Genomic DNA, 23,900 nt, shown 5'->3' on the forward strand with positions numbered 1-23,900 from the left:
GCTCTGGGGATAGTTTCTGATGATGTGGAGAATAAGAGGTAGGATTTCTCTCTCTGTGCTGCAGACCTGCCCTCCCTCTAGCTGCCAGCTCTCTCCTTTTCATGACAAGGGGCTGTGGGCAGGAGTGTGGCTGCCCATGCAAACTGGCAGCTTTAAATCGCAGAAAGTCCCAGCAGAATAGAGAAGCAGCCAACAGAGCAAAGGGAACGGAGCCAGGCAATGGTTGGGTTAGTTAAACTGTGTGGACTGTTATGTTTTCCTTGGTGAATGCCGTCCTCTCCCAGTAAAGCTACCTCCCTGGTGGGGAGCTAGCCACAGCTCCATGCTGGTCACTCAGCACATAGCAGGTGAAGTGGCCCGTGTTCACTCGCTTGGTTTTGGGGAAGCTGTCTCAGAGCCCTCTCCTCCAGCTGCAGCTGTAACTCAGGGGATGCTGCAGCTGTTCAGAGGTCCTGCCAGCCTGTGCTGCAGGAGGATAAAACCCCTATTTGATGCCAGGAAGGGTCTGATCCCTGGGCCTGGCTTATAGCTGCTGTTAGCCCTCTGAGAATTCACAAACCTTTCTGTGTCTTGGGCGTGCCAGAAATCAGTGCAAACTGCTGTTGCTAATAGCTTTGCCGCCAGGTTGTTGACATTGACCACAAACGTTTTAAAGGAGCTTTGAATACCCACAGCAAGGCTCTGGGTCCCTAGAGAGGTGCATGTGACCAAGTGGCAGTTACTGTAACTTTGCGAGCCCACATGCAGGCAAGAAGGGACAGATCTTCTTACCCCCATGTCGCTGGTCAGATCTGTTCTTACCAAAAGAGACAGAAATACAAATCCAGTTGGCAGTGACTTGCATGACATGGGCTGGCTCCCTGCCTTGTGCTATAGCTGGTGGCACATGTACATATATATACATACCTATTTGTCTCCATACATCCCATGTCCAGCTCTGGCTCAGCATCACAAGTTACCCAGTGCTGAGATTTTCTAGAACCAAGCTCCACTTCTTGTATCACGAGGACAGTCCTGTTGCTTACTCAGAAATGTGGTTGCAGCAAGTGAGGCAAGTTAGCTTGATGAGCAGCTGGGACCCTGTGTGGTGCTGCACTTCCACTCGCATTGTACTGGGCTTTAGCCATCATTGAGAAAGAAGCAAGGGGGAGCTCTGGGCCTGTCTGCTGGACGAGTAACCAGACCACAGCCAGGTTTTAACTGCAGGGACTGCTCCTGCTTTGCATTAATAGCTTGGAAAGTTTTCTCAAGTCATTCTTCCTTCTGCAAGAAAAAGTCCTTCTTATGTTTGCTCTCAAGCAGTGACAATGCGAGGACTCTGGGGACAGCCACTGGTTTTCCATGATGCCCCAAGATAGTGAAACAGGGCAGCACTCAAGGACTGATATGACAGAAGGACCTAGCAGGGAAAATACCGTGACCACTCCGGTGGTTTTCCTAGTTGCTGGGGATAGCTGCTTTTCTGGCATGGGGCAGTACTTGCACAGGTTTCATAGATTTCATAGACATTTGGGCTGGAAGGGACCCTGGAGGATCTTCGAGTTCAGCCCTCTTCCCCCGGGGGCGGGAAGTCAGCTGGGTTCGTAGGATCCCAGCAACATAGACATTGAAATGTGTCTCGAAGGTGTTCAAAGTGGGTGCTTGAACCGCCTGTGGCGGCAGGCTATTCGAGACCTTGGGGGCTCGTATAGTGAAGAAGTTCTTCTTTATGTCCAGCCTGAATCGGTCGCGGTAGAATTTTTGACTCCTTGGGGCGGAGTTTGTGTCATCCCTTGGGGCGCTCTGGTGAACAGACGTTCCCCCAGATCCTGGTGGTCACCCCTGAGAAACTTATAGGTGGCCATCAGATCACCCCTGAGCCTGCGCTTTTCCAGGCTAAAGAGCCCCATGGCTCTCAGCCCGTCGTCGTAAGATCTGTTTTCCTGCCCTCTGATCATGCGCGTGGCTCTCCTCTGGACTCTCTCAAGCTTCTCCACATCCTTTTTGAATTGCGGAGGCCAAAACTGGATGCAGTACTCCAGCTGCGGCCTCACCAAGGTCAAGTACAAGGGGAGAATGACGTCCCGGGATTTGCTTGAGAAGCATCTATGGATGCACGCCAGTGTTTTGGTCGCTTTAGTAGCCTCAACATTGCATTGCAGGCTCATGTTCATCTTGTGGTCAATCGTGACCCCCAAGTCCCTTTTTTAAAGTCAAGATATACAACATCAATCTCTTCCCCCTTGTCCAGGTGATTGGTCACCTGGTTGTAAAAGGAAATGAGATTGGTCAAGCAAGACCTACCCGCAACAAACCCGTGCTGGGTATCCCTCAGGATATTGCCGTCAGCTAGTCTGTTAAGGATGGCCTCTTTTGATAATTTTTTCCAAGACCTTCCCCAGGATAGAGGTCAGGCTGATGGGTCTGTAGTTTGCTGAATCTACTTTCCTCCCTTTCTTGAAGACAGGCACCACATTGGCCTTCTTCCAGTCATTGGGCACCTCACCAGAGCGCCAAGAGCTCTCGAAGATCTGTGCCAGGGGCTGAGCTATGACGCTCGCCTGCTCCCTGAGTACCCTGGGGTGTAAACCATCAGGGCCAGCTGACTTGAAGGTATCCAGCCTGTCAGGGTGTTCCTTCACGAGGTCAGCATTGATGGATAGCAGGGGGTCTCCCTCACCCACAGCCTCCCTGACCTACAGTGGGCAGGGCTGTCCCAAGGGACTGGTGAAAAACCGATGCAAAATACCCATTTAGCAAGTTTGCTTTTTCCTGGGCGTCAGTTGTCCCATCTGGTTTAGCAGGGGTCCAGTGTTGCCCTTGCTTTTCCTCTGGCTCCCCACATATCTAAAAAAGGACTTTTTAATGTCCTCAATACTTATAGCTAGCTGGAGTTGCATAGCAGCCTTGGCTTTCCTTGGTTTGCTCCCTGCAGGTCCGGACCAGAGCAGAGTACTCCTCGGTGCAGTCTTCCGTCCTTTGTAGGTCTTTCTTTTAAGACACAGGAGGTCCACTAGTTCCCTGGAGAGCCAGGGGGACTGCTGTGCCCTTCTGCTGCCTTTCCTTCAAGACAGGATGGACTTTGCTTGCTCATCCAGGATTGTTCCCTTGAGGAGTAACCGCTTGTCCTGAACTCCCCTCTCCTTTGGGTTGTGGCCCTTCAGGGCCTCTCTGACAAGCCTCCTGAGCTTGTCAAAGTCAGCTTTCCTGAAGTCGAGGACTTCTGTATTGCTGACTGACTTGCCAGCTTTACGGCAGATGGTGAAGGTGATCAGTTCATGGTCACTGTCACCCGGCTTGCCTTTGATCGTTAGGTCGCTGATTAACGGTCATGTATAGTTAACCTCTCACTTTTCCAGGGGAAAGATCTTGGCTTTATGCCCACTTTATGGAAATGGGAGGCTCCTCCTTAGCTTGCTTCTGCAGCCATACGGCTGAGGGCAAGTGAAACTCGGGGGCATCTGGACCCCTAGGATTGTAAGATGCCCACCAAATAATTTGGAAACATCTGAAGCCCCGGGTGTGGGTGAAGGATGTTTGCTGGTAGTAGGGGCACTGATGTATCTTGACTGACTCATGACTTTGGAGTTGATTTGGCTTGGAACATGAACATTTTCCTAAAAAAAAAAAAAAAAAAAAAAAGAAGAAGAAGGATCAGCAAGCTAAAATAGGAGGTGATGTAAAAAACTCCCAGACAATATCAAAGCTCATCTCTTATCTCTTCCCGTTATGAAGCTTGGTTCAGTCAATGAAACTGCCTCACCCCACAGATCTTGCTTCTCATACGCTGAACCATCACAACTTCCATGCCACTATGATCCACTTATTTGGGTGGGGAGGAGGGGGTATAACAAAGCACTGGCCACCCTAAGCATATACAATATGTCACCAGGATCCATTTCTGGGTTTGTTTAGGTATACAATCTGGAGAAGGAAATGATTTGACAATCACATCAGCGATTTGAATATAGGAGTGTGTGTTTTAGGCCTGGCTGGCCAAAGTCAAGGCCAAAATTCCCCCAACTTAGATCTACTAATGGGCCTTAATCCTGACCTGCAGCTCTTCTGCTCTTTCCAGTATGCTTCATTCCTGCAGCAAGCTCCACCCAGGCCTGCTGAGCTATTGTAAAGGTCATGGTGGTGCAAACCATGGGGTTATTGCCATAGACTGGAAAAGGACAGGTAACAGCAGACCCAGGGCAGAAGCCACAGCATGTCTTGCAGCAATGATGTGTCAGGGTCACAGCAATGACAAAAATGAATGCAGTCAGTCACTCGTGGATTGATTGCCACTTGTTAAAACTTTTGCCCTGTAGAATCTTTTTCCCCAAGTGACCTTCACAATTCCCCCTCTTCCTGATTTACCTTGATCAAGACATACCAGTGGGAACGTCAAGTCTGGAGCCAATGACACCGAGGCTGTTGTTGTGATTTGTGTAACACATGATGCTCCATTAGGTTTTATTTGCAAAAATGATCACAGGTTATTACAGTAGGTATAAAAGTTTATGAATTACAAGCACCTAACCTGCTGGGAACACTGTTAAAGCTGCTTTATAGCTTACGTTAAAGATTTTGAGGAATCAGCGCTCTTAATTATAAACAAATGGCCTGCTAAGGGAAGATTTGCACGCGGTATCTGATCCATGCTTCCTGTCAACACAATGCGTCAGGAAACTGTTTTAGGCTTCAAGAGAATTAGACTTCAGGAAGCATCTTCATATCCCTTAAGCCTCCTATCCTCCCTTGTAGACAATAAAGTTTCTGTCAGATTCATAGACTTTGACTTTGTGCAGACACCCAGCTGGTAGGCGCTTCTGGAGGGTTTCCCAGATGTACACAGCGAGGTTCTCCGTTGTGCTGTGGAGGAAGCAGAATTCTTTCTAGTGGAAAGAAATGCAAGTGCAGGGAAGGAAGATGCTGTCTAGGGGGCAAGGCCCGCACTCTAGCACCCCATGGCTTATTTCACAAGATGGCCAGAGCGTTACCCCAGCCAGAGGTGCTAGCCCTTTGGGGACCCAAGTTGGGTCCTTGCCTCTGTTACACACAGGTCTACAGCAGTCCAGCAGGTTTGGGACATTCTCAAGCCTGCGTGACTCCAGAGCCCCTTCACTTTGTGCGATAGCACAAGGCACCTGGAGCACGCTGGGGGTCCAGCTGGCTATGCTGGTCAAGCGGTCCTGGAAGGGACCCTCGCAGCCGTGCAGGCAGAAGAGCAGTCAGTGAGCCCCAGCACTGCAGTGGGAAGAGAGGGGCTGACTCATCCTCTTTCATGTGGGTGAGACAGCTGGTTTCGAAGGGCTTTACACCAGGGTGAGCAAGCTGCAAATCAAGGTCCTGCGCTCCACCCTGGGTGCTTCTTTCCAAACCTGCTCATGACCAGTTGAGGCACAAGGAGATGAGACTGCAGGCCAGGGGTTGCCAACAGCGTGCTGTTCACTGAGGTTCATCCCAAATGATTCAGCTCATGGTGATCCCCTGGCTCTGTTACAGACAGGCCTGTCCTCTGTGACCCACATGGCAACAGTGGGGGGAGAATTAACACCCAGACTCTGCCACATCCAAGAGACTCGGTGGGTTCAGTGTTTTCCCTAAACCCATATGGGGAGGGAGGGGTACAGACCACAGTTTGAGAGTTGAAAATTAGCTGGGCTTTGTTGCAGGGGGTGCTGGTGAGGTTAACTGCAGCCGGAGTGAGCAGCCTATTGTGCTGATAGCAAAAGCATTCGCTGCAGATTCCCCAGGTAAAAATACTGAAGCGTGCTGAAACCCCCAACCAAACCCTCTGGGACACCACCCCTTGAAGGGCCTTTTTTGCTGGTTTGACCTTACGTGTAGGGGTTCAGTATGTCCCTATGGAGTTGCTGAGTTGCTCTCCTTTCTTTGTGTAGCGTGTATCCTAAGGGCTGCCGGACCTGTGAGGAGCCCTCCTCGTACCACACAACGTGACAATAAGTGAATCAGCCTTCCAGGATCCCAAGCTGCCGGCTGAGTGCAGGGACTCGCAGGGAAGTAAGGGGAATTAGCCTGGCTTGATGTTGATGGCGGGGCCAGAGGATGCGTCCCATAAATGCATCCTGCCATGCGGGGGCCTCTCTGTTGGGCTGCCGTACTGGGACAGCTGGACAGATGAGCTTTCTAAGGATCTTTCCCGAAAAAAAGACCCGTCTTGAACACGAGGGACCTATTCGTCCCTGAAATTCCCTGTGAGGCCCTGGTGCCTGGTCCAGTTCTGCCACAAGTCCTTGGCACTCACCTCACCACATCAGCAAAATAGGCCACATCCTGATCTAGGTTCTTGTGGTCGAGCGGTTTCATGATCGCCTCCTGGAGCGGAGAGGAAGGACGTGAGCAGGCGCCTCCCTGTTGTGTCCCGGGGCACACGGAGCTCTGCACCCGGGAGAGGCTTGCTCTGCTTATAGGGGAATCCCATATGGGCGATGCTGGGCCCTTGGCTCAGCCTTATCCCACAGCTTCCTAGGGAGGAAGAGCACTGAATGGCGCTACTAGAGGGAACCAACAGCACATTGCACAGCTGGTTACGCAAGGCAGGGGCCTGGCTTTGCATGTCACACATTGGGTTTTTTCCCTGCAGCAGGATGGGGGATGAGGTTCTCACTGGAGCCTCTCACGCACCAGCCCCAGGCTGGCCTCATATTTCCAAAGTGGAAATATGCCAGGATTCAGCCTCAGGGCAGTAGCTTTTTTGGTGTCCCAGGTAAATTCTGCCCTCAGTGGATTTTCCCCGGGACGGCCGGGCCTTGGGAAATGTAACAGAAGGAACTTAAAATCTCAGGCACAGCACAGCACACCCCATACCCGCTGGCCTGCCAGGTGGCTGCCAGTCAAAAGGAATAAAGTCAGCATGACAGGAGCACCCATTGCCTCATTACCTGCATGTGCTCTTGAAGTGTGGAAATGTTCATGAACATGCCGCTGATGGGGTTGATCTGCAGGACAGAGACAGACAGAAATTCACAGCCTGGGAAGCGAAAAACTCTGCTCTCTGCTGGGATGTTCATGAGAAGCCAAAACCTGACTGCTGGGTTTTGAGCTGAGCTCTCTGAGTAAAAACCAAATTCATGCACGTGACAGGTTAGGTCCCTTCTGACCCTACAAACAAACTGAAACTATGAAACACAGAATGGGGGCCTGGCCCATCTGCTGTTAACCTGACTTAGTGTGTAAGTCCACAGGGAGTTCAGCCCTACGCACCGTAGCTATCCTATAAATGAGTGTGTTTTGTCTAAAGCCGTATACAAATTAGCCTGGTTGTAAGCTGGGACTTATTTACAGCTGTGCCCGTCAAAGCAGGATGCGCCGAAAAGGAAGCATGTTCTGGTTGGGTCAGACTTCATGCGGGAAGTGCCTGGAAACTCTGGGTTGATGTGCAGTGGTGTACATGCAGAACACGAGGCTTGGAAAAGACACTGAAAGCCAACAGAAAATGGTTGGAGGGCTGAGTTTTTGGGAAGGTCAAGGGTTGTGCAACAGGAAGAGATGGGTTGTATGTTATAGTTTGATGCAAACATTGCTATATTGACTCAGGTGTCTCTATTACCACTCAAAAGTGAACAAGGCTTTAGCATCAGGATTGAGGCACGGTGTGGTGGGAGAGGTCCCTGGGATAAAAGCCTTGTCTGTACAAGTGGGAAATGCCTGGTGTTACTGCACCTCCCCTCCTTGAATCCCTTATACAAGCAAACTGGCACCAGTTCTGCCTTTCCTTATTCACACAGAGGCTGGGCCACTACGGCTCCATGGGCCACTGACCGTGGAAGCCATGCCAGCCTTCAGCCCAGATGAAGACTTCTCTAGCTGGGATCCCTGGCTAAAAGGCAGAACTATTGGAAAGGTGTTTGTGCCTGAAAGCTTGCAAAGAACAATTTTTCCAACTAGTTAGTTGGTCTAATAAAAGATATCACATTTACCCAAAGAACCGTGTCTGCCTCAGGACTATCGGAAGGTACTTACCTCCCCACGGACCGTCACCATCACTACAAAGAAAACAGAAAGAGGACGGAGTCAGGACCCAGCACCAGGAATAGAAACCTCCTCTTATTTTGCAGCCCAGGGAGCAAGGAGGAGGAACCAGTACGGGACACGGACGTGGGGCTCACCTGAAGCAGCCCCTGCAGCTTCCTGCCAATGAGGCCAGCACAGGGACAGCTCGTCCTATCAACCCAGGTGCCCTGGCTGGACACACCAACCCCAGATCATTTCTGCCCCTCCACAACGAAGCCTGGTTTGCTGAATTGACGACTAATTGCACCTGCCCTGGGAGGGCTGAGACCCACTGCAGTGCCTGAGATTGTTGCTCACCAGGTGCATTGATACTCGGAAAGGTGGACAAGGGGCATTTCACTCAGGGATTGGATGCAGAGGGGTTATTTCCTGAATATGTCTTAAAATCTATTTTAGCCCTTCCATTGCACTGTTCATTCATGGATCTCAAAGCATAGAACAGAGGCAGGCAAGAATCACCTGACTCAGTGTCCCCTTTGCAGTGGTCTGCATTTAAAGGATCACAGTGCTTGCAGAAGAAAGCTCTCCTGTCTGGGCCTCTGTTTGCAATAGCACCCAGAAGCTGCCCAGCTGGATGGGAAGAGCAGCCTGTGAGGTTCAGACCCTGTTCCCCTCTCATCACTGCCTCCCAGACCTAGGGGAAGGTGCAAAATGTGGCGCCAGGCAGCCCCTCACCTGTGTAGTTGTGCCCATGACTCTGGTTGCATTTCCCAAAAAGCTTCTTGTTTTCTGCATCACTCAGGGATTTGCTGGAACAAGCAAAAACAGCTCTAGGGAGCCAGTGCCAGGACAGCAGCTCTCAGCACCCACCAGGCCCCACTTCATTTCCAGCCATGGAGCCATTACTGGATTGAGTTAGACCAGGTTTTATCCAGCCCAGTGTCCACTCACCAACAGCTTGCAAGGAAGGTGCAAGAAACCCTGCACTTATGGGACAACCTGCCCTGGGGACCCGGCTGTTGGGGCTGGGCTCCTGCACTGGAACAGGAGGGCTTAGGTCCCGTCCCATCCCACTCCTGCTGAGCTCTCAGCCACCGTGACATCCTGGGGCGGCTAGCTGCACAGATTAATTGGGCAGCCTAGCACAAGGTACCCGGTCTCAGACCGTATGTTGGGCCGTGACCCAGAGTTAAGCATCACCCGAGGGATCTAAGGCATCGACACCAAACAGAGTTCACCATCTCTGGCTGGTGGCACTTGCAAGCATTGCCCGTGACCTTTGCTGGAGAGAAAGTTGGACTCAGGTTTGATAACCCCATTTTCATTCCAAATCTGAGCGAGCTCCTGTCCCTTTGGCCCCACACTGTCCCAGGCACGGCCCTATCCTATCCATGACCCTCTAGCTGGTGGTTTATGGTGGAAAATTCTGGGTAGCAAATGGGGCAACTTTGCAACCAAGCTGCCTGAGTGATGGGGGCACATGCCTTGCCCTCCTCCGTGCCAAAGGCCAGTTGTGCCCTGTTACCTGTTCAGCCTGTGAGCAGCTGCGATGGTTTCTGTCCTGGAGAGGAAGGTCACCCGGCCTGCTGGGCTCAGCTTGCCTTCTCTGACCACCGTCTGCATGGCCATTGCCAGAGTGAGAACTGCTCCGAGCTGGCTGGTGGGTCCTCAATAAATACAGCCCTGCGGGGTCACATGCCTGTATTTACTGAGTGGGAAGATTAAAGCTGGGCTCCCATAAGAGTAATCTGCAGATGATGGTCTTTGAACTGCCCAACTGTAGCATTTCCTCTGCCTCTAATTCCATGTAATTCAGTGAATTTCCCTTTTCCCCAGGGACAGAGAGTCAAATCAAGACCGTGATTCCTCCCTTTGGGTCTTATTCAGTGTTCACCACAGTTGGGAACATCAGGGCAGATAGGCTGGAGGCCAGAGGAGTGATCACTGCTGCCAGGGCTTCACCCAGTGCACCCAGCTGCCCTGCTACCTGTGCTCCCAGATAAGTGGCGATGAAAAGTTCACTGACCACGTAGGAACCACACAAAGCAGAAGGGGCACAGAGGACAGAGGCGTCTTGTGGGGAAAGGAGAAGACTGGCCCTCGAGACCTGGGCTTAATTCTTGGCTCTGCCACAGATTCCCTTTATGTCCTTGGGGACATCACATAAGTTGTTCTTTGCTGCAGTTTCACCTAGCTAAAATGGGGTGAAGGCACCTTCCTGTGCAGAGCTCATCTTTTTTTTGGCCTGCAAGCTCCCAAGGACAGGGCCCCTCTCTTCCTCTCTTTGCAAACAGCTTCTAGCATAGCAAAGATTCACCGTGTGGTAAGCACTCTAGGCACATGCAGATGATAAACCAGGGATGGGAAAAGCCTCTCCAGGCATCTTTCTTAAGGTCCAGGGGGTCAGCGTAAACTAGCAGTCAGAGTACGGGGCCAGGAGCAAGGCCACTTGGGTTCTCCCCACCCCCCCAATCCGCTGCGCAGCGCTCAGGCAGCCGGGTACCACATTCCCGTAACTCCCAGGCAGGGCCGTGGGAGGCTGCAAAAACGGGTGTTTGCAAATGAGAAGGAGTCGATGCAACTCTGCACAGCTTTTCTTTCCCAAAATGTCCTGCTCTCAGTTTCACAGGCCTAGCACTGAACTGGGGAAACCCTCGGGTCCAGCTGCTGGGGGGTGCCTGCGTGGGACAGGAACAGGGCGTCAGGTCGGATGCGAAGCGAGGGAGCGGCCGGCATTCCTCCATGCATCACGAGGCCCCGTCTGCCTCAAAGAGCCTGTTCTCCGAAGCAGGTCAGGAGGATGGCAGCGTCAGCACCCATGATCGTGGTGGCATCCAGACGGCTGTCCTCCCCTTCTCCTCCCTGCGGCCTCTGCAAATCGATTCTGCCCAGCCTGCTCCCTCTGCAGCGGTTTCCATGCAGCCTGGCACGTGGCTTCTTGGTGTCTCCCTCAGCCGGAGGGCCTGGAAAGGCACACCGCTGCCCTGGGCCGGCTGCGAGCTCTCTGCATGGTGCTTTTCTTTGCAGAGGCTCCCCGAGGCAGAAGCTCCCCGAGTGCCTTATGACGTGACACAGCTGTAAAGGGACATCTCTTTGGCGCTGCCACACAATGGGGCCATTCCTCCCCTGCCACCGCACCCTCTGCATGGGCAGCACACGTGGCCACTGCCGGCTCGCGGAGCTTCCCCAGACCTGTCCACGAGGCTCCTGCCATGCCTCTGCCACTGCTTTTTTTTTAGGCACCAAGAACCAATTTCAGCTTATTTCTCAAGAACAAGACAAAGGGCACCTGCCTTTCCTCCCCCCATCTGTGCACACAGAAGCTCACCAATTCCTCTATTTATTTTCTGTTTAGCAAGCAGGAACTCGCCTGGCTGGTCCCGGGGCGGTGAGCCTCTCCGTGTTTTGCAGCCCAGGGGCTGTGTGCTGCTTTCAGCTCCTTTTACTACGCAGTTGGAAATGCCCTTGGAGAAGGAACAATGCCACAGGGCATTACAGGTGCTGTCTCCTCTGCGAAGAGATTACAGCACAAACCGCAGTTCCAGGGCAGTGCTCTCCCATTACTGCCCCAAGCGGGGATGAGGTCAAGATTCCTCCCTGCTAACCCGGAGGACAGCTTCACTTCTACTTCCCTCGGGACCAAGGTCTGCTCACGGCCCAGCCACGCTTAGCGGGAGATTTCCATGTACCCACTTCCTTATTTGCAAGAGCTTGGGGTGTAGCGAGGAAGGATGTGGTGGGGAAAGAAGATGATGAAGCCTGAGACTTGCTCTGAAGACACACTCCACGATGCGCTCCCACATGAGGCCTTGCTCCCACTCAAGTTAACTGGGAGCCGGACTGGCACTCACGTCACACCCCGACTTCCTGGCCAGCTCAGCCCCTTATGACTTGGGCCCCCCTCCAGCAGAAGGGACAGTGACCTAAGGGCTCGGGAGACCCGTCCTCCCCCTGTGACGGTGCCCCAATCTCAGATCCCTGCATCTCAGGGGATGCTCTTTCAGTGCCGCTCTACCACCTGCCGTCTCAGCTGTGACGCATGCATGTTGATGTGACGGGTTGGCTGGCAGTGACCTGGCCCAGGGGGTTTGAAGGGGTGAAAGATGATTGGAGGACTTGGGATTCCCTTTCCGCACCAATCAGGCCCCAGAAACTCACCCCCCCCCCCCCCCATGTCCCCAGGTTGAGACACCACCTTGTATCCCACCTGGAGAGGGATACACGGGGCAGTGCGGGCTGACTCGGGAGAGACGAGCGAGGGGACAGCAAGGAAGGAGCTTCACAGAGCTGGCAAGAGCTGAGCCAGCGGGGTGGGAGCAGTGCCCCGGAAGAGCCTGAAAGAGCAGGACCCGCAGGCAGCAGCGGGACCCTCAGCGGCGCGGGTGCGGCCGGCAGGAGGGGCCCCCACTGGGCTCCAGGATCCCCTGGGAGAGGCTGCAGCCAGCACGAGGCTCCCCCGCTCCAGCAAGGATCTGAGCAGCGACCTGAGGGGGTCCCAGCCCTGCTCCCGGCTCCCGCAGTCAGAGGCCAGGAAGCTCCACGTGAGGTCGGGCTCTGGGAGGGTCAAGACCCCTCGCAGCCTGGAGCAGTGCCACCACTGGTGGCTGTGTAGCCACATTCCTGCCTGCCATGTGGGAGATGTGGGTTTAAGTCCCAGCTGAGGGGACTTGGGGTGAGCTCACAAGAAGCAAATCTTCTTGCAGTGGAAAAGGGCCATTGCATTTCTCCCCCTCCAGGTACCAAGGCCCTATATTTCCTTGTCATTTGACATTTTGCATTTTGTGCCTTTTTATATTTCACCAACCCATATGGGTTGTTCTGCTGTTTGTGTTTTATATTTTGTTAACTCTGTTTTTTGTCAGTGATTGTAAGTGTGTGACCTTTGTTGAATCTTGCGTCCTTGGGGCATTGTCGTGTCCACTATACCCTCTGATTTATGCCTGTTACGTTCCCAGTATTAAAAGGCATATGGTGAAGTCCCCAGTGGTGGTCTGGCTCTGCTCTATAGGGGGAGGAGAGTCCCTACACCTCCCACAGTGCTTGTGCACCTGCTTTGATCCCTTCAGTTGGAGAGGGGGTACCGCTTGGAGTACTGCCTGGGTTACATTATTAATAGCAACTAGCAAACCCTCCCAGCCCAGGACCTGCCTGCAACAGGTGCCCATATCAGTGCTGTGCATGCTCCAAGGAAGGTTTCTCTTTCACCCAGACAAGCAGGGCTGGGCCCAGCTGTCGCCACAATACCACACAGGAGCAGCCGGGTGCCTTCGTGGAGAGAGGGCTTGCTTTCTCAAAGGGTAAAATGGCAGTGGAGGAAAGCGGGGCAGGCCAGATCCTGGGCTGGGAAACTCTTGACCTCCACTGAAGGCAGCAGATATGCACTGGCTAAGGGCCGGGCTCTTCATTTTCAGCCGGGAGCCGTGCAGCCGAAGAGACCAAGTGGCGACCTGGAACAGATGGACGGGGGGTTAAGCTTTAATTACAGCAAGGGCTTTGCAACTCAGGCTGCCTGGAGTCTCTTTAAAACCCTGTCTTCAAAGCACTCCTCCTTAAGGAGGTTTTCTCTGTTCAGCAGAAACATTCTCCGTGGTCTCTGCACAAAGCCAGCCACGTGGGACCAAGTCCCCAAAGGAGCTATGACCATCACAAGCCTCATCATCTTCTGCACTGGGAACAAGGCACAGCCCTTCTACGAGCCAGGTCTCACGCAACCATGGGCCATGTCGGTATTTATTTAGAAACAAACCCCAAGCACTCAGGAGTCTTAAATCCAGACCCCCTTGCACACCCATCTTGTCTGAGGCACGTGGCAATTGTTAGCCCCATCAGTGAGTGCACTCGCATACACCTGCAGCAGGATCCTGAGAGAGGAGGTGATTTTCTTGGGATGCACCCCAGGGTAAAACAGCTGCCCTGACGGCACGTTTGCAAGGCGGGCACGGCCCCCTCTACACGCTGGAGCTCAGTGCTGGGGGTGTCCTGAGCATCTCCGCCCCCTAGCCCATGGCTGCCAGATGGAGCGTGTTTTGCTTAAGTAAAGATTACATGCTGGTCTTATGACACTCACGATGCAGCGTGTTGCCTGATGAGGGCCTGAGCCAACAGCCTCATTTATGCTCCACTTGGTGTTACTGCTCCTGCACACCTCTCCCCTTCCCCGGGCCTCAGCATCCCCCCCTCTCCCCAGATTAAGATATGTCCCAGGTTGCTGGGAAAAAGCAGAGCCAGTACCCAGACCCCTCCTGTCCACTCTGCATTAGGACAAATCCCCCTCCAGTCTTGTATCCAGAATATAACCTAAGCACATCCTGTCTCGCCTCCTCTGTGAGGGCTGGGGAGGACGTCTGTCCTCTAGCCGAGGAACACAGCCCTTTGCCCTGCGTGCCCTTCTCCCCAGACCTGTGTGTTGGGTAGGGAAGAGGGGACAGCACTCATGACGGGTTCAACTGAGTGGGACCTCAGACTGGCACAGAGGACAGGGCACGTGGGGCCTGCCAGGCATGGCTATGGTGCATTTATTGAGCCGTGCACATGCAAACTAGCTCAGCAACTGCACAGCTTCTGCCTGGCCGGAGCCGGGTGCACCATACCGGGGGAGTAGAGCTGGTGTCTGAAAGGCACGGGAGCAGTAGCTGGGGTCTGGTGCATGGACAAGAACCAGCAATCAGCATGAGCATTTGCACGGGAAGCTCCCATTCCCAAGCTACGGAGCAAACAGCAGACCAGGGAGGCTTCTTGCTGTGGTCCAGGGAAGAACATGCAAAGGGGCAGCTGCTAGCTGAGGAGAGCAGAGCCAGTTGATCCTCTGTGCATTTATTGTTGATACAGAGGCTGCTGTTCAGGTGTATTCGTACGAGACCTGATAAGGCGGCCTGGGGACAAAGTCTGCTTTGCATAAACACAGCGTGCTGGGCACATTTGCAAAGCGAGGGCTGGGGGGCAGCTGCGGAGCATTATGTCTTGGACAAAGCGCCAGGTGCTGAGATAAGGGGAGTGATTAGCTGGCTGCTGCCCACACCAGACAAGGTGGCTGGCAACTTGGACCCGAGTGGGCAGGATCTCTGTGCTGCCCATGAAGCCAAACAGAAGCTGGTCAAGTGTCCAAATGTTACAGGAGCAGCCTGAGCCCCTCCCTAGGAAAAACACCTGCCACTGGCACAGCAAGGCTTGTGGTCTCACCAGCTGACAGCGAACACGCTTTGCATGCTGTGATTGTGGAGAAAGGCTCCTTGCAAGCTTCCAGCAGGGCCAAGCATTAGATGTAGGGGAAGGACAAATTCATGGCAATGACCAGCCAGAGGGAAGCTTCTCCGGTGGGACTCCCCAGTTCTGCATCCTGCCTTCGACAATACCGGACAAAAATACTTGGATCCTCAAACCAAAGGCAGGTTGCAAGCTGCTCATTAAGCCCCAGAGCACCCCACCAAGGGAATGTCATCAACCCCATTTCACAGAGGCACCGTTCCTGAGACCCCCTACACCACCCAAGACCCCCAGCAGCTTGCTTTAATTGCTGGAGGATGACCAGGCGGCCTGAACTGAGCACCGCAAGTGCCTGGGTGGCTCAGCGCGCTGAGCACAAGTGTCTAGGGCTGATCCAGGCGCCACATCAGTAAAGCTCGAGTCAGCCGGTGGCATTTCCAGGAGACAGAAAATGTCTTGGACAGCAACGGGGTGTAGCTGCATTCATCAGTGCCTCTCTGGACCAGCACCTTCTGCAGGGAAATGTGATTTTAAGAAGCCAGAAAATATAAATGAGCCCAGTGCTGGGATCTGGAGGTAACAACTGTAGTCTAGCGTGACGGCCCTGCAGCTGCCCTGGAGCATTGCTGATACTGGGGTGGTGACAGTGCCAGAGGCAGCCATGGTCCCTGCCCTGATAAACTCTGCTCTGGGCAATGAAGGCACCAGGGCAGCCTGGCAAAGCAGGAGAGGGATGGAGTGGCCAGGGAGGACGGGGTAATTATAATCACACTGTGGAGCTACTCATGGCTGGGTGCCTCTGACTTAAAGACATAGAAAAATCCACCCTCCCTGGGTGCTGAACAAGGCAGGTACCACCGGGCAACGGGTTTCCTGCGGGTGGGTGTCGCAGCACAGCAGGGCCTCAAGGCTGGAGCTGAAGGAAGGAGAGGAAAGAGAGAGGCTTTTTCTGTGGCTTCTGCAAGGCAGGGCCCACTGCGAGAGACGGTGCTGAGCCATCTGGGGGAGAAGGTGATGAACGCATTGCCAGAGCTGGTTTCACTAGAGGGACAGAGAGGGTGTGCTGGGGGTGGGAGGTATGTATTGCAATGAGAGCAGATAATTGACCCCTGTGGAAGCAAAATACTTGCAGCTCAGAACTACCAGGAGCCAGATGCTATCAATTGCTCCTTATTAGACGCTGCTTTGAAAGCTGGAGGAGTGGGAGGGGTATGGAGGGAAATGTTCAGGTAAATACAGGGAAAGGTAGTCTGGCACGTTACTGTGGTGGCATGCCTGGACGGCAGGGTGACTTTCCCAGAAAAGTATGCAAGATAATAGTGCTTCTCCTTAGCCTCAAGTTGTGCAAGGGCCCCAGGGAGGCTCTCTGAGTGATGAAAGCAAAAACAAGATTTCAGGGCCTGTTTATATATTCAGTTGTCTCAGTGGGAGTGGAGTTAAGCAGGCACAAGAGCCTCTGCACATGGTGTTAATTGGGACTGCTCTTGTACCTTCACTGCTCCTCTTCCCTGAATCGCGTTAGCTTCTGTGGTTTTTGGTGGTAGCTGAGTTGGTCTAACGACCTAGGCAGGCATGTTTCTTTTGAGTAGATGCAGTATCTTTTATTAAACCAACTGAGTAGTTGGGGGGAAAAAGTTCTTAGCAAGCGTTTGGGTGCAATTACCCTTCTTCAGGCGTAGGGGAGTCTCTGCTGCTCCGAGACTCCAAGGAATGAGAGAAGCTAAAAGTGTGATAAGGTGTCAGTGAGAATATCAATAGGTAGAAATTAGGAAAACAAAAAGTAAAGCAAGGAAAAAATAAGCCAAAGGAAAGTAAGGGAGACTCTACAGTGGTAGGCAAGGTTTTTTGGGTTGATGTGATATCTTTTATTATTAGACCAACTGAATAGTTGGAGGGGAAAAGTTCTTAGTAAGCTTTTGGGCACAATCACCCTCTTTCAGGCATGGGGAGACACTGCAGTGGTAGGAAGAAATACAGAAATACAGTGGTAGAAAAGAGGCTGTCTGCGAAAAAGGAAATATCTGGAACTTGGGAAGACACAGGGCAGAAAAGCAGGGAGGGGGGAAATAAAGTGTATGAGGTCTGGTCTGGCAGGCACCTGGTCAGTTGGATGACAGGCAGGTTGTAATGCCTCATAAATCCCGTGTCACAATTAATTTAGCTTCTGAGTGCAGACGGTCCCTTGGCTTGTGGCTTCAGGCCGCTGAGCCTCCTGGCTTTGGAGGTGCCCCGAAGGCCCTTGGCAGGGCTACAGCTCCCCACTGTCGGGAACCCTACATTGGCCAGATCCCCCTCATGCTACCAGACTCTGCCTCTCTCAAAGCCTCCCGCCTTCCCGGCTCCTGCAGGCCGAGCTGGGGTCTGTTGCAGCGGCTGGATAACAGGCTGGGGGGGCATCCACTCTGCAGGCCCCTGCGGTGCCCTCCCTGGCATCTGCTGGCACTAGCAGGGCACCCTTTAATGCAGTATGTGGCTCTTGGTGACTTTCGAGGCAGGACCTGGCACTTGGGGCACAGTCCTCGTGATTCCCCGCACCTCCCTTGAATCTTAAGTGAGAGGTGACATCATTGCTCATCCTATATAACTCGCCCAAATAGATGACAGGCCTTTCATGTGATTAGAGCCAGGTGCAGTGGGAATGCCTTTCCCTCTCCCCAAACACTGCCGGGAAGGAAGGCATTGCTAAGTAGACAGAAATACAAGCACCATCCAGCAAGAACAAAGCAGCGCCCACTTGGTTGGGGGACAGTCAGGGCAGGGCTTTGAATCCTGAAGCGCTCATTTTATTTAATAGGTTTCATAGACATCAGGGCTGGAAGGGACCTCGGAAGATCATCGAGCCCAGCCCCCCGCCCCAGGGGCAGGAAGTCAGCGGGACTACATCGTTAGACTATACCCATCACCACAGTCCTGTAGCAAACACACCTTTCCTAAGAACACTTGCCCTCCGTTCCCCGCCTCGGGCTCAGGGTTGAGCAGACTGGCGATGGCCCAACTAATATTAAATTCCTCAGAAATTAAGATGCAAGAGCGTGAGATCAAGGCAGCCAGCTATATGGAGGATAAGGGCTGTTTGCAGAGTTCACTTTGCATTGAACCCTTTGCTGTAATAGCTCAATCTTTGATCTGGGAATCCAAAGCTACTCCAAAAGACTTGGATTTCATCATGGCTTGGGAAGGGAACAGTGGGTGGATTGCTGGAGTCGGCAGAACGTGGTGCTCCTGCCCTCGTGAAATCCCAGACAAACCAGTACATGGCTGTATCACGCGTGCCTCATCGGGAAGGGAACTTGGTCTCATGGAGATATTTACTGTTTGTTCCCGCTGGAACAGTCTGTTCCCCATTATTCATCTTCAGGTGCACAACAAAACTTTTTTTTGGCTGGAGCTAGCTTGGAAGCAGCTAGACAGGTTGGAGGTGAGAAAGCACGATGCCTCGGAGGGAAAAATTCCCCCATAATTATACACCCTTGGCTTTAACAAGATTACAGGGCAGTGGCTCCACATGGAGAAACCCAACACTTCTCGGTATTTAGTTTCGATCACCCTCCTCCCCGCCCCAGAAAGAGCCACTGAAAAACCAAAGAGGAGAGACTCAGGCCTGGTTTGCAGAGTTATAATAATTAATGTATTTAGATTTGTGTAGGAAAATCCTCCCCATATCTGATGATTTAACAACATTTAAACAAACAGTGCATAAAAATAAAGAGGAACAAGAAAGTTAGTGGCATAAACCAGCTTACGTGGCTGTGAAAACAAATCCCTTCTTGACTATTAAAAAAACCCAAAACCTTCCCACTCCTGTCAGAGACCCACTCCTGAATGCCAGAGGTCAACGGAGAGAGGGGCACAGGGGCCTTGCAGCTCTGATAGGAGATTCAGGCTCTTTGACACCAGGGCAGGGATGGAAAGTGAACAGGAAAGACTGGGACATTCCTGGAGAATAACCTGCCAGCAGGGACTCCAGCTCGGGGGTGTTAATGCTGAGGACATGGGCCGGACTCGAGAAGCGGCTGCACTGGGAGGAGTGCTCTGGCGGGGCGGACTTGGGAGGGCTGAAGGGTCTCGTCTTTGCCAGGGTTGTGCATGGCTCGCATCGAGAAGGTGCTGGGTCTGCTTCTGGAGTCGTACGGTCATAGAAACATATAGAGAAGCAGGGCTGCGAGGGACTTCCAGAGGTCATCTAGTCCGACCCCGTGCCTGAGGCAGGATCGTTCCTTCTCCAACCCATCCCATACAGCCACAAGCTAAACTCTACTTCCACGTCTGCAAGACCCCTCTCCAGATTGTTTTGCCAACCCCCAGGATGGGAACCAGCTTAGCTTCCTACAGCGTTTCCATGCTGTTTCTACTTCATGGACCATAGGGGCTCAGGAGGGCAGGAGCTCCACGGCTCCCGTCAGACAGGAGCCCCCACACTACGCTGTCTCAAACTTTACAGCTCTGGGACGTTTTAGCCGAGGAAAGAGCTTTTGAGCAGCCTGCCCCGCTGAGCCCCTTCTCCTAGTCCGTCTCCTGGCTGGCAGTGGTGTTGGGGGTCAACTCTCTGGTCAAAGAGGGTCTAAAAAGTGCGGTCACCAGCTTTATAGACATGTGAAACAAAAAACATTTCCTGAGTAGGTCTGCTGCCTCTCCCCACCCCTGGACTGCTGGGTTGCGCACGACGGCGGGAAGGTGCAGCTCGGCGGGAGTCGCGGGGCCCGTTAGGAGAGCAGCTTGCTGGTGGCAAAGAGTGTCAGAAGCTGCATGGCGGCCACGAGGGACAAGCTGGCCAAGGAGCCAGAGGCAGCCTTGTCGGTGGTGGGCTGGGTCCTGGTCACCATGAAGCTGGAGGCAGGACTGTAGGTGGTGGACCGGGTCCCGGTCACCGCCCCAGTTTCTGAAACACAGGAAGAGGAAACCAAAATAGCAGATTAGCTCTTCTGCAAGCACCCAATGACCGAGAGGGAGTAGCTGAGAACCGTCTCTCTGGGCTTGCTGGAAATGCGTGCCACTGAATAGAGGCCAAGCAAAGGCTCAGGCCTGTGGCAGGAGGAAGTGGCAGAGCCAGGTGCGGATTTCCAACGGGGATAAGACCTGTGCCATTGTAAACCATTTACCTCCTTAGCCTAGCATGGAAAAAACAATGGAGAGAGGCTGATTTGCACCAACTGAACGTTTAGCGCATCCTCGCCTCTTATAAGCCACCCCGGGCCTTTTAAAGGTGGTTGAAGTTTCCAGTGGGACTATCCACATCGAAGACAGCATTGTCATGGGAGCAACTTTCACGCATTTTCAACTAGCACTTGCCTCCCATTTCATTAGAGGAGAGAAATGCATCCTGAGGATGCGATGGGTTCTCAACTCAAATACAGCAGCTGTTATTCAACTGGGTTGCAACACCACCAGCCCTGCAAAGGGAGAGGTTGACTGTAAGGGGATTTACCGTAGTTCAGCGTCTGCATCTGATACAGGACGGAGCCATTGGAAAAGGTTACAAACACCCTGGAGGAAAGCAAATAACAGGCATTAAGGCCTTGGTCTGCATTATGGAATAATATGCAAAGGTACATCACGGACAGAGAAAGGGAAGAAGAATAAAGGGAGCCATGGGGAGCGCACTCTTACTGGGGCCTTATGACAAACTCCCCTTTATCTTTTGCACCTGTACTAATTTATTAGTCAGCCTGTGCAAACAACTGTCTGGCCTGTGTTGCTTTACAGCTCTTGCCAATGATTGTGTAAGAGACCTTGGGAGCAGGGCGTAACTCTGTTGACATCAGCTCCTCAGTTTAAATTGAAATCATTGTGATTGAGCCATTATCCTGATAAGCTTTTATCTACGTTATGGTTTTCTTGAGGAAATATATCCCCTGCTGGTGCAGTGCCAATGGCAACACGATGGGTATCAATCTGCTTATTTGCTACAGAGCTGCGCTCTGTGCACGTGCTAATGGAAGCCAGGTCTGAAATGATGCTGAAGTCTGCCCCAAATCCACCCGGCTCCTTTCATAGGTTTTCTGTCTCCTTTCCTGGCGTAAAAGCCAAACGGGAACGCGGAGTACATCCCTTGCTGCACCTTGAGCCCATTGCTCCTTGCTCTGTCATCTGCCCTGACTGAGTCTGGTTCAATCCTCTTTGCAACCCCTCTGCAGGGAGTTGGAGGCTGCTCTGAAATCCCCCCTCACTCTTCTCTTCTCCAGACATTCCCACACCAGTTTGAATTTCCATTGCTTTTTATTTCTAGAGTGGGTGGATTCCCCTCCGACCCTCCCCCTCCTGGACTTCTTATCCCAAAAGCTTCCATGCAAGCTCCCTCTATTCCCCTCCAAGCCAAAGAAGAACATTACCTGATTTCCACAGGACCCTCAGTTGCATTTGGGGACAGCCATTTGGCTTTGATGTTTTCTGCAGCTGTGTGTGGTTGGTCTACCCAGTGGCCATTGCTGCAGCTCTGAGCTTCCCACCGGCCCACGGAGGAATTCGGGGCGACTGAGGCTTGGAGGTAAGCTGCCGTGCTGTTTTTGATGTCACTGATGATTACTGGAGGGAATGCAGGAGAGAAGAAAGTTAGTTTTTGGTGCTGAGAAACAGCAGCATCAATGCATCCACTCCCAGGCCTCGAGGGTTTTGAAAGCCAGAGTCCGCAGGCTCTGACTCAAGGGGGTTGCTGGGCTCTCGAGGGGCTGGCTTTGCAGCCTCAGGGCCCCTTAGAGGCACCCTATCATCCCAAAGACATTAAATGAAAAGCAGTGCCCACTTCAGAGTCGAGGGGACAGGAAACAGGTTTCACCGCATGTCGGTGATTCCTGGCCAGGAGCGAGTCCCAGGCTCATGGCTTTGAACAGCGTGTTACCAGCGCTGCCGGGCCTCGTGCCTTTACTAATATCGGCTGGTGGGTAAAGAAAAAGCAACCCCCTGGCTCCTATCTCCTTTCATCCCTGGTTATTCCAAGTCCTCAGTTTGAGGAACCTGTAATCAAAATCATCCTTCAATGAACCCACCGGGACATTTCAGAGTTACGGGAACCACCTGTGGGCTCAGATCCTGAAGGATCTCTGCTGAGGGGATGGTGTAGGAAGCAGCTGTCCATCGACCCCAGCATTTATTCAGATTTAGAGCTTGATTGTGCTTTGCTCAAAAGCAAAGGAAGATTTGTTATGGTTTCTCGGGAACTGGATCAAGCTGTAATCACCGTAGGGTCCGGTGCTTTGCAAGAATGAAAGCTCTTGCAAGGCAGGTTTCCTAAAAGGCATCTCAGTGGGACAGCCCCAGGCAGGTTCCCCCATTGTCTTGACTTTCATTGAGACAAAGAAGGATAAATTCTAACAGTTTTGGGGGCAAAAAGTCTACCGAAAGCGCTATGCAATTGCGGACAATTTTCAAGTTCTGTGTCAAGTTTTGGCAGAGATTAATAATCAGAACCTGAGCAAGGAGACAACATTGCCAGTGATCCTGGAGAACTGGTACATATTTTGCTTTGAAATTACAAAGGCATGTCATCTCCCCTATCCCAAGTTCATATAAAGTTCCCCCCACCCCTACGAGGAGCCAGAGAGCGAGAGAGAGACAGACACGACTGCAGCAGGAAAGATCTCAGAGCCAACTCACCAGTGTAGGAGGTATTTGCCTTGTATGAAGTAGGATACACATTTAGGGTGTAAAAGCCGCGTTGAGTACCATTCTTGGTCACTTGGTCACAAAGCTGCGAGTAGGCTGGAGAAACCAGGGCCCCGAGGAGGACGACGAATTGCAGTGCAAAAGGGAGGGCTGCCATGGCCAGCTTTGCTGCTTCTCTTGCTGCACGTGTGCCAGGGGTCTGAGGAAGAGCAGCAGAGAGGCAAAGCCTATTTATATGCATGGGGAGGACTAAAATGCAGATGTCACCACCCTCTCCAGCTCATGCACACACCCTGAAATGGGAGGATTCAGACAGACACAGATTTGGAGTTTACTTCCTTCTACCTACCCAGGTTCTGTATCAGCACTCTGGATTCAAGGGAGCAGCAAATTGGGATTTAACCAAGGGTATTTTGCATTTCATTTAAAAAAGCTGTTGACTTGACAATCAAGTCCCCACCTGCCTAGTCCTTAGCCCAGCCGAACGTTATGCACTTGTGTTGCCGTGCATATGTGTTGCTATTTTACTCACGTTGCCATGTCCCAGTGTCCAGGCCTAGCGTAGGCTTCCTCACATGGGGAACTGCTCCAGAAGAAGGGGAGAGCACAAAGCAGAGTCCTTCACAGGGCAGAGAGACACTCAAAAGATGAGAGCGCAAAAGGGCTTATCCCTCCTGGAAGCTGGTTGTAGGGCACATTCAGCTCAGAGCTGGGCTGGGGGCTCATCGACCCACCAAAGTCAGTCCCACAAGTGTGCAATGAGGCTGGATCCGAGAGCTGAGCTAGCGTGGGGAGGGGGCTCGTGCCGTCCCATACCTGATAAAGCCCCTGCTGATAAAGTACAATGGAAATCTATGAGGGCGAATGCCATAAGCCCCTCCTGGCTACCAAAATTGGTTTAAAAATGTTCTGAGACTGGTCCTCAGTGGGTGTGAATAAACCTAGCTCAGTTTTATAGACTTATAGGAGATGACAACGTAGACTTTTCTGGAGTCTACTGTTTTGTTTGGCACTTCCCTCTCTCACGACCTCTATGGCCAGGGCAGGTTTCTCTTCTCCAGTCCATGGGGTGGCTGAAGAAGCCTCCAGAGCGAGGATCATTGTCTAGTCCATTGTGGATGCCTTTTCACAAAGGAAGAAGTGACCTTTCCTCT

General features: G+C 52.5%; 2 protein-coding genes across 2 annotated transcripts; both read right to left on the reverse strand.

Moving 5' to 3' along the window:
- Positions 1 to 4,702: 4,702 nt before the first annotated feature.
- Positions 4,703 to 12,920, reverse strand: LOC149853515 (6-pyruvoyl tetrahydrobiopterin synthase-like). Its single transcript, XM_090027467.1, has 6 exons — positions 9,470 to 12,920; positions 8,680 to 8,753; positions 7,954 to 7,976; positions 6,873 to 6,929; positions 6,236 to 6,306; positions 4,703 to 4,839 (listed from the first exon to the last, which is right to left on the reverse strand). Exons 1-6 carry the CDS (start codon positions 9,571 to 9,573, stop codon positions 4,716 to 4,718), a joined length of 453 nt encoding a protein of 150 aa, XP_089883593.1. The 5' UTR covers positions 9,574 to 12,920; the 3' UTR covers positions 4,703 to 4,715.
- A 5,838-nt stretch (positions 12,921 to 18,758) lies between these two features.
- LOC149853516 (uncharacterized) lies at positions 18,759 to 22,945 on the reverse strand. Its single transcript, XM_090027260.1, has 4 exons — positions 22,738 to 22,945; positions 21,477 to 21,669; positions 20,573 to 20,631; positions 18,759 to 20,026 (listed from the first exon to the last, which is right to left on the reverse strand). The coding sequence occupies exons 1-4, from the start codon at positions 22,901 to 22,903 to the stop codon at positions 19,851 to 19,853; spliced, it is 594 nt and encodes a 197-aa protein (XP_089883386.1). The 5' UTR covers positions 22,904 to 22,945; the 3' UTR covers positions 18,759 to 19,850.
- Between the last annotated feature and the right edge of the window lie 955 nt (positions 22,946 to 23,900).

The sequence above is a fragment of the Crocodylus siamensis genome, chromosome 14 (genome assembly GCF_052110815.1).
Source record: "Crocodylus siamensis isolate JL-2025a chromosome 14, ASM5211081v1, whole genome shotgun sequence".
Lineage (NCBI taxonomy): Eukaryota > Metazoa > Chordata > Crocodylia > Crocodylidae > Crocodylus > Crocodylus siamensis.